Genomic DNA, 16,115 nt, shown 5'->3' with positions numbered 1-16,115 from the left:
TCCGACGGAATCAGTTCGATGCATACCACACACAGTCGGATTATCCGACAACACGGTCTGATAGGACACATTCCGACGGATTCTCCGACCATGTGTACAAGGGCTTACAATGGTGGTCAGTAAAAAAATAAATAAAAAAATGCCCCCTATACAGTGGTTATCAGTAGCCAACATTACAAACAGCTAAAAAAAAGATCATTGGTTACATGCTACTGGCTCTGTGGGGTGGTGTTGGATCCAGAACTGTACAGGCACCACCAATTGGAAGGTCAAGGAACTCCTAGAAAACTTTAAAGGAACTTTAGAGTTCCCCATAACCATAGCTGAATGGCTGAATGGCTGCTTTATGATGTGTATCAGGAGAAATACAATTTGCAAAAAACATAATTCCTGAAAGACTACTTGCAAGGCTAATTATCGGTGTAGTTAATTACAGAAAGGTGCCTTGAGGAGCAAGAAATATATAAAATGTTTCAGATCAGCAAGGTAAATATTTAAAGCAAATACATTGAAGTACGATCTATTCTAGTATTTCTCAACCCTGTCCTCAGGACAACAGGTCATGTTTGTAGGTTTTCCTTTATCCAGCACAGGTGCTTTAAATCAGATTTGACGGTTTGGCATTTTGGACAGCTATTATACAGAAATTACCAAAACAAGGCCTGTTGGGGGTACTTGAGGACAGGGTAGAAAACAACTGACTTATTCAACAGAATAAATTTTTCCTCAATCATTAATGCTTGAGTTGGCATTTCCAAGCAAACTATTATATCCAAAAGGCTTCTCTAAAACCACACCTGGTACTGAGGTATGCAATAATATTCACACCATGGGGTGTTTGGAGACCAAAGAAACTGTAGTGCCTTTGTCATAGCTAAAAGTCAAGATGACATAGTGTAGCTATTTTAGTTTAAATAGTTCATATAAAGGATATCGTAACTAAGCCCAAAAATAAAAATTTAAAATATAGCAGCATACTTGTCCTTACATGAGGTGGTTACATTTGTGTTCTTATTATTTGCTAGAAAAAGCTGACCTGGAAGCATAAAACAATGTTCTCTTATGTGTGTAAACTACTAACTCTTTAGGCTCCATGCACACTGGCTTAAAAAGTTGCTTCTACAGGAGTTTTGTGTCCTGCTTCTATAAGCAGCTCAATGTTATTCTATGTGTCCATGCACATTAGGATGATTACAGGCATATTTTGAGCTCCACGTTTAGAGGCAGGAAAAAAAAAAACCCTTCTGTTTCATGTTCCTGATTGAAACTTACTGGCAGAAAAAACGTAAAGCTGTCCTAAACTTGTCTAAACTTTGTACCAAAACACGTTAGATGAGCGTTTTTTTCTGCCAGGAGAACATATGTTTTTTTTTAAGCCCACTGTGCATGGGGCCTTACTCTACTGTAATTATGAGGCAGAGAAGAGGACATGCTTGAAGTCCAGCCTGGGTGACAAGTAAGTTAGATAAGATAAGTAAGCAAGGTTAAGCCTGATACACACGGGCTAAATATCAACCAATATATGCCGGTTCAAGAGAAACCAGGTGACAATAAGCCTGTGTGTACACCAGCCGGCTGGCTTCTATCAAATGGACATGCGGAAAACCAGTATCCAATTGCCATCTGTTCAGTGCCGGCAGCCAATAGGTGTGAGCACTGACTGGTGTGCTCTGGTGGGGGGCAGTCCCCCTCTCAGAACGCAATAGCTCAGCGGGGAGATTGTTTTACTAACATCGGATAGATAGTACAGCGAGCTCCTTCCGACCTCCTCAGTTTTTTTTTCGTTAAGCCCGCTGGTTTGAACAAAACAAAATGATAGTATGTACTAGGCAAAAGTGAGAATGCAATGTCAACCTAGGACAGGAAGTGTGTTATTCATAATATCACAAGGTGAAACAAAGGAGAAAAACTCTGTAGCAGAAAACGAAAAGCGGCCACCACATCTAAGGACTGGTAAGCTGCAATATATATATATATATATATATATATATATATATATATAATGTTTGCTCTTGGGCTTAGTTATGCTATAATTTATATTTTAAAAATGTATATGTAAAAATGTTTATGTAAAAATATTTTTGTTGAGTTTAGAGATGTTTTAAGTCTTAGCCCTTGTACACACGGTCGGACATTCCGATGGAAAATGTCCGATCGGACCGTGTTGTCGGATAATCCGACAGTGTGTGGGCTCCATCGGACTGTTTACGTCGGAATATCCGACGGACCAAGTTTGAGAGCTTGGCTATAAAACTTTCCGACAACATTGGAGGACAGCGGCCATAATTTTCACAAATAACAAACACTATAGGGGCGAACGGGCTGAAGAGTCTGCCTTTTTGGTTCCCCCTATTGTCTTCCCTCTCTAGCCAGCGGGAATTTGGCTCGCCATTTTTTTGGAGGGGATCACTACACTTAAAGCTCAGGGGATAACCAGAGTATTTATCACCACTTACCTCCCGGCTACCTACATATTATGAACACCTACTAAAACCGTATGTTTGAAGCTCTAGGGCTCAACACAATGTTGAAGTGATCCCACCAATTGTAAACCTATATTTTCATTTACCATCCAATCTCTACTCTCCCCCCTTTTTTCTTTTTTTTGGAAAAATGGGTGTTTGAAATTTTGTCAACTTCTCTGCCTTCCTCGTTGGCTTGGGTTCCCTGTTTGGGACATACCTTATGAAGAAATAACACTTTTATCAGCTCCTAAAGAAGCGTTATCTATTAGACGCGAAACATGTAGAGCACCAGAACATATGTAATTTCCGACTGTATGGTTGATATCCTCTATTTTATATCTATATAAATATGTATTTTGTTTTTCCTTTTTGGAAATTTTGAGTGGACTATATTACCTCTGATAGGATATCAATTAGGTCTTAAATGTGTATGTATAAGGAGGAAAAAATTTCTTTGTGTTTGTAAATTTTTTTTATTTTTGGTTGTTTATATTTTCTGTTTTGATAATAAATAGAGATAAGTTCTCTTGAATATATCGGTTGTGTTTACAACTTCTTTTATGCCTAAAAAGTCCAACTGAACCCACATTTTTTCTCTTGAGGTCTTTTATGTGAAGGTTCTTTCATCCATATTTTTTATTTTTCTCCCTAATCCCCCCCATTTCCTGTCAATGTCTATATTTACATTTCCGACAACATTATCCGATCGGACTTTGTCTGATCATGTGTAGAGATTTCCAATAGGACAAAGTGCCACGCATTCTCAGATCAAATTCCTAGACCAAAGCTATTGGCTACTAGCCTGAACGTAGTCCCGTCGTAACGAAATAACGTCATCACGTTCTGAGCGATCAGATTTTCCGCCAACTTTGTCCGACCGTGTGTATGCAACACAAGTTTCGGACAAAATCCGTCAGACAAAATCCGACGGATTTTGTTGTCGGAATGTCTGACCGTGTGTACAAGGGTTAACGCCTTCGATGTGCATCTCATCCACCGCTTTCATTTTAATATCTTTTTTCATCATTACAATGATATCAGTGATACAATTACTACTTCCAAAGCAAGCACATGAAGCATTTTGTGTATCTATAGCCTTCTAGGATATTCATTTCATTTTTTTTTTATGTTTTTACTTCATTCCAACCCTTAATGCCAACATTATTTTTATTTTTTAATATACAATTGAAAATGTTTTGTTATACAGGTGCATCTCATTAAATTTGAATATCATCAAAAAGTTAATTTATTTCAGTAGTTCAATTCAAAATGTGAAACTCATAATTTTTATACAGATGTAATATACACAGAGTAATATATTTCAAGCATTTTTTTTCTTTAAATTTTGATTATTATGGCTTACAGCTAGTGAAAACCCCAATACGTGATGATTTGGGGAGCCATGTCATCTGCTGGTGTCAGTCCACTGTGTTTTATCAAGTCCAAAGGTCAGTCCAGCCCTCTACCAGGAAATTCTGGAGCACGTCATACTTCCCTCTGCTGACCATCTTTATGGAGGTGCTGATTTCATTTTCCAGCAGGACATGCCCACACTGCCAAAAGTACTAATACCTGGTCACATGATCATGGTATCACTGTGCTTGATTGGCCAGCAAATGTGCTTGACCTAAAGCCCATAGAGTATCTGTGGGGTATTGTCACAAGGAAGATGAGACACCAGACCCAACAATGCAGACGAGCTGAAGGCCGCTATCAAAGCAACCTGGGCTTCCATGACTCCTCAGCAGTGCCATAGGCTTATCACCTCCATGCCACGCCTCATTGATGCAGTAATTGGGCGACCAGGTATTGAGTGCATACTATATTGTACATGGACATACTTTTCAGTAAGCCAACATTTCTGTATTAAAAATCTTTTTTTCATATTGATCTTATGCAATATTCTAAATTTCTGAGATACAGAATTTGGGGTTTTCGCTAGCTGTAAGCCTTAATCATCAAAAGTGTCTAACCCTCTGATTCCTCCTGACTTGTATTATAATTTACTATTTGCCCTAACGTTAAGCACAAACTGTTGCCATTATATCAATCCTGAATAATAATGATAATAATAATAATAGGTATGATTTCAAGTAGTGCGATTTGAAAAGTATTTCCTGCATTAATTTTTCAGGACGATGTCACTGCCATAGACTATAATGTAAATTGTGCTGCAAATCGTACCTGTGTCTATATCAACACTGCATGTTCCTGAAAGAAGTTAAATATTAACCTTTTGCTAGTTAAACTTTTGTTCATTACGTGGCTTCAAAATCAGATCCCCGCACAGTCTGACCATGACTGTTCCTCTCTGTGACATGGACAGCCCCTCTCCCAACTTCTACACATCCACATCCCAGATAGCAAGGTTAACTGGCCATAAATTTGTGGCAGTGTTGAATTGTAAGTCTTGTTAACATTTTCACCAGAAAGTTGAACACTTGCAGAATACTTGAAGCATACATTCTAGTTGACACTTTTCCAAATTGAAGCAAATTTGCATGGCAAGTCTGTAGCAAGAGCAAAGTTGCAGTGGTGAGTCTACAGCAAGAGCTCTGGAAGTCTACAGCATGAAATTTCAGTCACAGTGACCCCTGTGGTGGGATGACTATTGCACAACATAACTGAACCAGAACTTGCAGTATGTAACTGCTATGTAACTATGTAACTATGCAAGTAGGAGTACATTAAAATCACAACAAATCTCACTGAAGTTGTATCAAATTGTTACAAAACACACAGTAGTGCTGAAATAGTATTAAATCTCTTTGAAGTCGGGATTCAAATCACACCACTCTAAATTGTACCCGGAGTGACTGCAGGCTAAGCCCTTGTACACACGGTCAGATATATATATATATATATATATATATATACATATATATATATATATATATATATATATATATATATATATATATACATATAATGTTTGCTCTTGGGCTTAGTTATGCTATAATTTATATTTTAAAAATGTATATGTAAAAATGTTTATGTAAAAATATTTTTGTTGAGTTTAGAGATATTTTAAGTCTTAGCCCCCGTACACACGGTCAGACATTCCGACGGAAAATGTCCGATCGGACCGTGTTGTCGGATAATCCGACTGTGTGTGGGCTCCATCGGACTGTTCCGACGGACCAAGTTTTCCAGCTTGGCTATAAAATTTTCCGACAACATGATCCGAATGGACTTTGTCCGATCATGTGTAGGGAGAATTCCGATTGGACAAAGTGCCACGCATGCTCAGATCAAATTCCTACACCAAAGCTATTGGCCACTAGCGTGAACATAGTCCCGTCAAAATGAAATAACGTCATCACGTTCTGAACGATCTGATTTTCCGACAACTTTGTCCGACCGTGTGTATGCAACAGTTTCGGACAGAATCCGTCTGAAAAAATCAGACGGATTTGGTTGTCAGAATGTCCGACCGTGTGTACAAGGGCTAAGTGCAAAAAAAGTTGATCCTTCCAGAATTTAAGTGAGCTTGTAATGCAGCGCACACACGACCGGACTTTCAGGCAGAAAAGGTCAGACGGAATAATTTCATCGGATAGTCCGATCATGTGTGGGGCTTCATCTGACTTTTTAAAAAAAAAAATTTGAAGGACCTAGAAATAGAACATGTTTTAAATCTTTCTAACGGAATCAATTCCTATCGGGAAAACCGTTTGTCTGTATGCTTATCCGATGGACCAAAAATGACGCAAGGGCAGCTATTGGCTACTGGCTATTGAACTTTCTTTTCTAGCCTCGTCGTATGTCATCACGTTCTAAACGAACAGACTTTGGTGTGATCATGTGTAGGCAAGTACATTTCAGCGGAACTCCATTGGAAAGACCGTCAGAGTTTATTCTGATGGAAAGTCCGGTCGTGTGTACGTGGCATAAGTCTCTGTACACTCTGCAGAGCAATCTCAAGCAGTGTTATCAGGTTTGTCCAGTTCTCTTCTGTAAACTGCAGAAAACCTCCCCTTATGTTATGGAGAGGAAGGGAGAAGGAGCTGTTCACAAGCTCTAAAATAATTTCTATCCTAGGTGACATACTGATCCTGTATAGACACAGCACAGTCACTGAGGTTGATTTGTTTAATTGCCTGTTCACTTTTCAAAGTTAGCTGCACTGCAAGGGAGTTCACCCCAGAGCTTACTGACTGACTTTGACAAGGTTTTTCTTTGCAAAGAATACCAAGTAAAAAAAAATTAAAAAAAAGAAGAAAAATAGCATTTTACCTTACTCACTAAGCTCTGCAACTTCCCTTGCAAAGTTCACAGTCTATTTACCTTTAGTAAATAAACCCCAATGAGTGTTGTTACTCTAGGGCAGAAAGGTGTTGATTTACTAAAACTGGAGAGTGCAAATTCTGGTGCAGCTATGCACGGTAGTCAATCCGCTTCTAACTTTGGTTTGTTTAATTGAGCTTTGATAAAAAAACTGGAAGCCGATTAATTTCTATGCAGAGCCGCACCAGATTTTTCATTTGCCAGTTTTAGTAAACTCTGAAGAGTGTTACTGACAGGCTAACCATATCTAAGGACTGGAAACTTCAATGTATAAAATGTTTTGTTCTTGGAATTAAAGCTACCCTACAAAACACAAGAAGGCTATTGCTTTTATTCAGACAGGTTCCTCTAGCAATAATAGAGTTTTGGCAAGGCAAATCCATTTTGCTAGGACCACTAGAAAGAAAGAAGACCATGCATAACATGTAATGTAACAAGCAAATACAGAAAAGGAAAATGAATGCGGACATCACAAAAGTTCGGCCCGAACATCGCTTGTTTTCCTGTCAGGCAAACATCCAAATGTGTGGGTAGTTTGGCAGGATGTTCGCTGAGCGCCCCACAATGCACTGCATGCTTCACATTGCATTCTAGAGCCCTAATTGACCGCTGGTCAGGTGTAAAGCATTGTCAATTAGCACTGTCAGAGCCCTAATTAGACAAAGTGATGATTACTTTCTCCAATCATAGCTCAGTTCTCATAGTCCCACTCCACACTATAAAAGGTAACTTCCCATAGGAAGCTTTCGCAGTTGTAGTGGAGATAGATAGAGCACAGCTCAGTTTGCTACTAGAGAGGAGGCAGTTCCAGGTCCTATAAACCTCAGTGACCATGAGATGTCTTCTTGTCATGCTTCTGCAAACTTGCAGTGCATGGGCTCCTTTATTCTTCAAAGCCTGTGAAAGGACCCGAGAATTGGCATCAAGGATAAGGATCAATATTGGTTGACAACCCTCTTTGAAAACCACCGTTACAAGGGGAAAGTCTCAGAACTTATCCTGTCCTCACAGAGGGAGCAGAGGCTGAAATACTGTATCTTGAGGACATCTTAAAGAGGAGTTTATATAGCTTCTTTCCAGACTCTGGTAGGCTACAGTCTCATGGAAATTCTACTTTTGAAGCTTCTGTTGGTCAAAGGAAAAGTGATGGAGAAGGGGGATGCCTCATTAATGCATTTCAAAAAATGTTTTAGTCTTCGGCGCCCAGGGCTGTTAGCTTTAACATCCCTTCGGCAGCGGCTGTATCATATGGTGGGAGATTATCTAGGGGTGAAACCAGACATGGAGAGCTTTCCAGTAGACGATCCACTTGGTTTAAATTTTTTACAGCAAGGCCAATTCTTGCTTTCAACAAGAGTACCTCTAGAAGGTTATGGGGTGAAGGCACCAACAACACCCAAAGACCAATTTTTTCTGTAACTGTGTGACAGGGGTGCTAATTTTTTTTATTTTTTACAGCAAGCACAATTCTTGCTTTCATCAAGAGTACATCTAAAAGGTTACAGGGCGAAGGCACCCAAAGACCAATTTTTCCACAAATGTGTGACAGGGGCATCAATTTTTACATTTTCTACAGCAAGGCTAAATCTTGATTTGATCAAGAGCACCTCTAGAAGGTTACGGAGTGAAGGCACTAATAACACCCAAAGACCAATTTTTCCACAACTGTGTGACCGGGGCATTAAAGTTCAATTTTTTACAGCAAAGCCAATTCTTGCTTTCATCAAGAGTATATCTAGAAGGTTAGGGGGTGAAGGCACCAACAACACCCAAAGACCAATTTTTCCACAACTGTGTGGCAGGGGTGTCAAATTAAATTTTTACAGCAAGGTCAATTCTTGCTTTCATCAAGAGTACTTCTAAAAGGCTACGGGGTGAGGGCACCAACAACACCCAAAGACCAATTATTCCACACCTGTTTGACAGAGGTCTCAATTTAATTTTTTTTACAGCATGGCCAATTCTTGCTTTCATCAAGATTACCTCTAGAAGGTGAAGGGATGAAGGTACCACCAACACCCAAAGACCAATTTTTCTACAACTGTTTGACAGGGGTATCATATTTAATTTTTTTCCAGCAAGGACAATTCTTGCTTTCATCAAAATTACCCCTATAGGGGTATGGTTTGAAGGCACCACCAACACCCAAAGCCCAATTTTTCCACACCTGTTGCTTCTATCTAAAGTCTGTGAAAGAGACACTAGACTTTATGTAAAAAAAGTTAACCCTGGCCTCAGTATACTATATATTGACTTCTTCACAATTTGACTTCTGCCAAAGAGACACCAGAATTTATTCAAGTGCAAAAAATGTGGCCTCATCATACAGACTGGCTCCCCAAGCTCTCATTTACTAAATAAAGAAAGCTTGCAGGGAAAATCTTTTTGAGCCCAGGTTCGCAGTGAGCTGTGGGAATGAAGCCGTGCGAGTTCAGCTGAACTTGCACGATTTCAGTTCCCACATGTCAGTCCCGATTTTGGCTGCAATTTCAACGATATCTGTATGGGTTTCTGAACAGATGCCAATGGAAATAGAACCCTGAAATGGCAAAAAGTAGTACAGAAACGACTTTCTTAAATTGGTGCAGTGCCATAAATGCAGTGTCACAGCGATTATCCGCAAATGCAGCATCACACAGATTAGTGCCATTGCCAGCAATTGTTGCTGATTTGATATGCGATTTGACATGTCAATTTGCATTTCAAAATGCACCAATGTGAACCAGGGCTACAGTAAATGTCTTTTTTTTCTTCATAAATGTCAGTTTTGCTGCAGCGGGTTTTATACACGGTACGAATTTTCCACTTTACAGGCAGACTAATTGGACCCCCAGCGTTTATATTTAAAGGAATTATTATTTTTTATTGTTTCATTTTAAGTATCATTAAAATCACTGCTCCTTTAAAAAAAAAAAAATATAAGTTTTTCTTGCATGGGTACATGTCCCCCAGGGCAGTACCCAGGATCCTATACCCTTGTTATGGCCAATAACTTGCATATAAGCCTTCAAAATGGGGACTTTTGATTTTTCCTGTTCGATGCCCATAGACTTCAATGGGGTTCATCGTTCTGGTCTGTACTTTTGTGATGTTCTAAAGTTCTGAAGTTTAAACTGAACCAAGGGGTGTCTAGCCTATTTCTAATCACATCTAAGGAATGGAAAACTGCACCATATTGCATTTTTATTCCTGGGTTTAGATACATTTTAACCTCCCCGGCGATATGATTATGTCAGATTTTAGGTGCTGAAAGCGGTACAATTATTTTGCATGGACATTTGGTGTTTTATATTGTAGGCCTGTAATTCTTAGGAATAACTCACTTAAATCTGTCCTAACCAGAGTCTAGTAGACATCCCGGGTATGATAAAGTTTGAAAAACAAAATCATAAATTAAAATATAATAAATAACTATAAATAATTATACCAAATAATAATATAAAAATAAAAATTATTATTCAATAATGTAATCAAATCAAAAACACTGAAAGTTGCAGAATTGTCGCTGTCATTACTTTTCAGTATTTGATGACGGATCTTCCCACAAATCGATATCGCTCAATTCTGCAAGTGATTCTAATTTATTATCGCTGTTTTCTAGCTGGTCTAAAACCACTTTTGATGTAAAGGGACAGTTTTGGTTGCTTTGGACCTTCCCAGGTCTGCAAGTTCAGTCCTCCACAACAGTCCCATTTTCTCATGTGGCCCCTTGGGAAAATAAATTACCCATTCTTGATGTAAATCATAATATGTTCTCTTACCAGGTGGCCCTTCACAATAATGTAACCAATGTTATACTTTTAGGATTTCAAAATATTGAAAGTATTAAATCTCTTCTTTTCTTGTTCCTGTTTATCATATACTGTGTTACCATTTCTGGAAACCTTCTCATCATAGTCTTGTTTCATCTAAGCAAAAACCTTCAGTCTCCCATGTACTTCTTCATTACTCAGTTATCAATTATTGATATGATGCTAAGTACAGTTATCCTTCCTAACCTTCTTCATATCACACTGTACGATGGATGTACCATGTCCCTTACTGGATGTATCAGCCAGTTTTCCTTCTGTGCAACTGCTGGGGTTTCTGAGTGTCTTCTGCTGGCCGTGATGTCCTACGATCGCTACCTGGCCATCTGCAAGCCCTTGCATTACAATTCTATAATAAATCAAACTTTTTGCCTAAAATCAGTGATAATCATTTGGTTGCTGGGCTTTAAAGTTATGTTACTTGATTCCATAGTCTTATGCAGTCAATACTACTGTGGACCAAATGTCATCGATCACTTCTTCTGTGACGTACAACCCATAATTGAGCTTTCTTGTTCAGATCCTTCATGGATTCATATTCAGATCATCGTATTAAGTTTCTTTTTTGGTCTAGCTCCTTTTACCATAATTGTTATATCATATATCTATATAGTTTTAACCATCCTAAAGATCCCATCAGTTGCAGGAAGACAAAAAGCATTCACCACCTGCAGCTCTCACTTAATTGTAGTGTCTATATTTTTTGGTTCTCTAGCCATTGTGTATTTCTTTCCAACTAGAGGAAAATTAGGTGTGCTGGGCAAAGTCCTCTCTTTGTTTTACACTGTAATTATTCCATCCCTTAATCCTATCATATACACTTTCAGGAATAAGGATTTTAAGAATGCCTTTGATAAAAATAAAACAAATCTAACTTACATTATGGTAGCAAAATGAGCAGTTATGCTACATAACCAAAGGTCTGAGGACCCTTGACCAATATTTCCAGTGGTGTTTCCAATGAAAAGTAATGTTAATGCTAAATACAAAGATATTTTGGACAAATGTGTGCTTTTAATATTTTCATTTGAGGAAGTCCATTTTCTGTGCCAGTATGACTATGCCACTGTGTACAAAGCCAGCTCCATAAAGACCTGGTGTAAAGGAACTTGAATAGCCTGCACAAAACCCTGACTTCATTCCCTGTTGGAATAAACTGACAGCCAATTGACAGCCAGGCTTTCTCATCCAAACACCATCTCATAAATACTATTTGGCTGAATGGACACAAATTTCCACAGATAAAGTGAGAGACAACTCTATCCTTTGGAATGGGATGGCCACATAGTGTATATCAAACATGGCCACCATACAAATTCACCCTTTATTGTGATAAAGATATGTTTATTTGCAAGTTTTTGTGTTGTTTGTATTTTTTTTTAAAAAGTGTGTTCTCCCACCCCCAAAAACTCTGCATACCATATATTTGGACTAATACTGTAAAGTGAACATGTAAACCTCCCTATATGATAGCATTACCTTTGTTGACCATTAAAACATGGAAAGGGCCAATTTGTCAGTGTCATGAATGAGTGGCAGCTCCAAAGTAAACTTGTGTGAGACAACAAGTCAATACCTTTTGTTTTTTCCCTGCAACTATGTCTAAAGTGTGGTAGGATAAAGGTACCAGATTAAAGAAATGTAATGGCAGATATGGAAATGGGGGTATAAAATGGGAGGGTGATTTGGTGCCAGCTTTTGTTGCTCACAAGTGCAACGGTGACAGATTTGTCAGTTTGAAACCAAGGCCATCATCTTGGGAGGGCAGACAGCTTTTTCCCATTCACTTTTTCCCTTCATTTATTCCTATAGGCCAATGGATCCAGGCACCATCAGGAGGTGTGGCAAAGAGGAACGTTTCTGCACTAGCTCAGAGTGGGGAACTGTGTTTTCCCTCTTGGTGTCATAGACCCCCATAAGATTCCCCCCTCATGGATTGGGCAGCAATCAAATTCTTGAAGTATCCCTAAATATCCTTCTCCTCAATGCCAGCAACCCCAACCCTCCCCCTCACTACCAGCACCACAGCCCTACTATTCCTAGGCCAGCGGCACTCCATCCCTACAAATCTTCTACCTTCTGCTGTCTCTGTCTCACAGAGATGGTGGCAGTAGGCAGAGGACCTTGCTACCACTGAGATAAGAAGTTTGCCTTTTTCTCCTACTGTTCTGCCTCCAGTGTCTGGTCTATTACACAACACAGTATGTTTCAACAGGAATAATAGAATTGTGTTGCAAATACCTGCCTTGCTATTCTGGTCACTTCTTCGTATGGTGACAAGATGTTTCACACATCCTGAATCAAGACCCATTCATTTGGTGATGGTCCAGTGCTGCTAGTGCTGCCACCGCAGCTGCTCAGCATAGCCAATGTGAGGTCACATCAAGTGGGTGAATTGCATATCAGGCAGTTGGCGGGCTACTTGTGTCGATGCTGCATTTTAGCCAGGAGAACACTCAGTTGCTATGATCAACTAATGAATCTGAACACTCATCTGGCCTGCCTCAAGATATACTGAAAAGTAGGGTTCCATAACAAGAAATTGCTGTACCAGCATGTTCAGGACGTGTATCAGGCGTAGTAGGTGTGGCTGTGAACATTCACAGTAAAAGGGCAGTCAGCCGGCTGTCACACACAGCCTGGCTTGGCACTTGCTAGTAAGGGAATGAGCCACCTCTGTCCCTAAAGAGCCTCCAGAGTCTATGGCTCAGTATGGCCTCTGACCAACTGATATACCAGCTGAAAATCAGTGTTACAGTATTTTGCCTAGGACATTGCATAGGCTCCCAGGCAGCTAGAGGATACTGGTGGCTCTGAGGAGTGACCACCTCAGGCCATTGAGGCAAGGCAGGGAGAGGTGAATGTGCAGTCACTATTACCAAGGTGATAGACTTGAGGCTGTACCACCAGATAAAGCATTGTTCCCTCCAGCATCCTTCCCAACTGCCAACGTATTTGTGCTGATGTGTCATGAGGGTTATATATTCTTTCTGTGCATGCTTGCAGAACCACGTGTGTATCATGTTGATCCTGATGCTGACAGTGTGTTACAACAATGATGGTTGAAGGTAAACATGGTCTTCTTGGCAGAAAATCACATCTGGATGCCCGCTTCTGTGGTTCAACACAGGCCATGAATTGGCAGAGGGAGGTGCAAAAAGGGCAGGATCTAAAAACCTAAGTTGCTAACCTAGTTCATGGGGTGGCACAGTTTGGCCTTTTGACCTTGATTATGGAGGAACTTTGTCCTGGCCGTGAGTTTGGTTCATTTACTGCCTACTTTTCTTATCGAGAAGATGCTCCCACCCAGCTCTCTGGTGCATATCCCTGTGCTTTCTCATGCATGTGATACCCAAATGGCTGTCAGCTTTACCATGGTTGGTATGTTGCTGACAGATTCTGCAGACCACACCAGTGCTATTAGCAACTGGTACATTTAAAAAAAAGGTAAAAATACATATCAGTAGTCCATATTTTGAATATTTTTGGAATAGTTGGCGCTCAAGGTAGAGATTTTGGGAATGTGGGGTTGTTTTTTTTTCATTAAAGAGAAAGTTTATTTGCATGAACAAAATACAAAAACATAAACGTGGGCGCATAATTGACACCAATGAGTTATTACAAGCCAGGATAAAACATAGACATGTCAACATTGTGTACATAAACAGCCACAGAGGTATTGCCTTCGGAGAATCAAATGCCTCCAAAATAGACCCAAAAAGCCCTTGGAGGTTGGGTCATCAAGAAACACCTCAATGTAAGCTAATCCCACATATATCTGAGAAATGAAAAGGAAACGAAGGAAGAAAAGTAATAGACTATAGAAGAAGCAGGATATAATCAACATCCAGAAAAAGGAAAAAGAGGAAGTAAGAGAGAGAGGGGGGAGGGAGGGGTACCTATATCAAGAGGTAGCGTAAGGTAGCATATCACTGATCAAGTAGTAGATAGAATGCACAAACTGTAATCCCTAGGTCAGAACAGATATGTCTGGAGGAATCTGTCGAGACACAGGACTAACTTAAGCGACCGATCTCCATGTTGGCAGATCCACCTAAGTCATCATGTCCCGAAAAGTCTGGGAGTATCTAAAGACAAACCACAGAGTCCAGGTCTTATGGTAGCGCTCCACTCTTTCGTTGGACTGAGCAGCCGTGTCCTCCATCTCACAGATGAAGGAGATTCTATTCAACCAATCCTTCAGGGTAGGGATGGCCGTGGATTTCCAGAAAAGTGGGATAAGAGAGTTTGCTGCATTCAACATGTGCCTCGTAAGAGAGTGTTTGTACTGTTTAAAAGACATAGTGGACACATGAAGCAGACAGTAAGCAGCGTCCAACCCAAGTCTGGTCTCCGTGATCTGGACTATCAGTTTCCGAACCCCTGTCCAGAATGGCTTCAACAACTCACAGTTCCACCATATGTGAAACAGAGAGCCCCTTTCAGTGCCACACCTCCAGCACCTATCTGATGAGCTCGGGTACCACTTGTGGATTTTCACTGGGGTGGCATACCAATGAGTGAGGACCTTGTATGCTGTTTCCTGTATTTTTGTGCTCAGAGAACATTTGTGAGAAAGGACACAGGCCCTATACCATTGATCTTCAGAGATCGACATTCCCAGTTCTTGGATCCAACGCTCCCTGAGTCTAAGGTCCTCCCGTGGACCCAATGATTGTAGCCAAGCATAGGAAAGCGATGTGGTCTTTGGAGTTGGTTCTCCCCCCGCACACACTGATTCAAAGTTTGTTAGGTCTCTCGAAAAATAAGGCCTACGACTAGTGGCATTGACATAGCTGCGTAGTTGAAAGTACGTCCACATAGGCAAATGTGGGATAACACAGTCCAACTTGAGTTGAGCAAAGTCTTTCATCTTGTTGTTGAGGAAGCAATCAGTCCCCAATAGTGGCCTACTCGGATTGGACAGTGTGAGCAAGGGGTTACCCAAACCCGGGGGAAAATCCGGGTTGTCTCGCATCGGGGTAAGTGGGCTCAAGGGTGAGGAGAACTTGGAATCCCTTGTTAGTTTATGAAATATGGAAAGGGTAGTTCCAATGGTGGGATGTGCCAACATGGCTGTGGGGCATTTTGCACGTGGGATCCAGGGTAAAAACCTGAGGGGGCTTGTGCCAGAGTTTTCCTCCAGGAGGACCCAGTCTTTGAGGTGAGAATGACAATGCCAGTCGATAATGCGTGTGGCGTAGTAGTACTTTTTGTAGTCGGGAACGCCTAGGCCCCCCCTGTCCTTGGGTCTGGTCAGTAGCGTCATCTTCAGTCGGGGCGGTTTATGACCCCATATAAATTTCATCTGAAGCGAGTGAAGAGCTTTAAAGAAGCTCAAGGGTATCTTAATTGGTAAAGTTCGCAGTAGATATAATACCTTTGGCAGGACGACCATCTTACAAATGGCAGCCCTGCCAAACCATGAGAAAAACCCCGAAACCCACCTCTGCAAGTCCTGCGTTAGAGTCTTAAGGAGGGGGAAAAAATTCTGCACAAACGTCGTTGACAGTCTTGGTGTTAGCCAGATTCCCAGGTATTTAATGGCCGACTC

General features: G+C 40.5%; 1 protein-coding gene and 1 pseudogene across 2 annotated transcripts in view; both read left to right on the top strand.

The window, feature by feature from the left end:
• The first annotated feature begins 499 nt into the window (after positions 1-499).
• LOC143962401 (olfactory receptor 10A7-like) overlaps positions 500-16,115 on the top strand; it is a 34,834-nt pseudogene continuing 19,218 nt past the window's right edge. Inside the window, exon 1 of the transcript XR_013270680.1 lies at positions 500-808. The product of XR_013270680.1 is annotated as an olfactory receptor 10A7-like (transcript). The remainder of the gene's footprint in view (positions 809-16,115) is intronic.
• On the top strand, positions 9,609-12,029 carry LOC143961499 (olfactory receptor 10A7-like). The gene has a single exon (XM_077470795.1). It carries the CDS (start codon positions 10,502-10,504, stop codon positions 11,456-11,458), a length of 957 nt encoding a protein of 318 aa, XP_077326921.1. The 5' UTR covers positions 9,609-10,501; the 3' UTR covers positions 11,459-12,029.

This window comes from Lithobates pipiens, unplaced genomic scaffold (genome assembly GCF_037356315.1).
Source record: "Lithobates pipiens isolate NorthernLeopardFrog02 unplaced genomic scaffold, aLitPip1_a1.2 Scaffold_8, whole genome shotgun sequence".
In the NCBI taxonomy this organism is placed as follows: domain Eukaryota; kingdom Metazoa; phylum Chordata; class Amphibia; order Anura; family Ranidae; genus Lithobates; species Lithobates pipiens.
The sequence above is the reverse complement of the archived record's forward strand: the minus strand, read 5'-3'. Positions and strand labels throughout refer to the sequence as shown.

What these genes read in the sequence shown, in the direction of transcription:
- LOC143961499 (XM_077470795.1), top strand. Translation starts at nt 10,502, where the DNA reads ATGTTCTCTTACCAGGTGGCCCTTCACAATAATGTAACCAATGTTATA.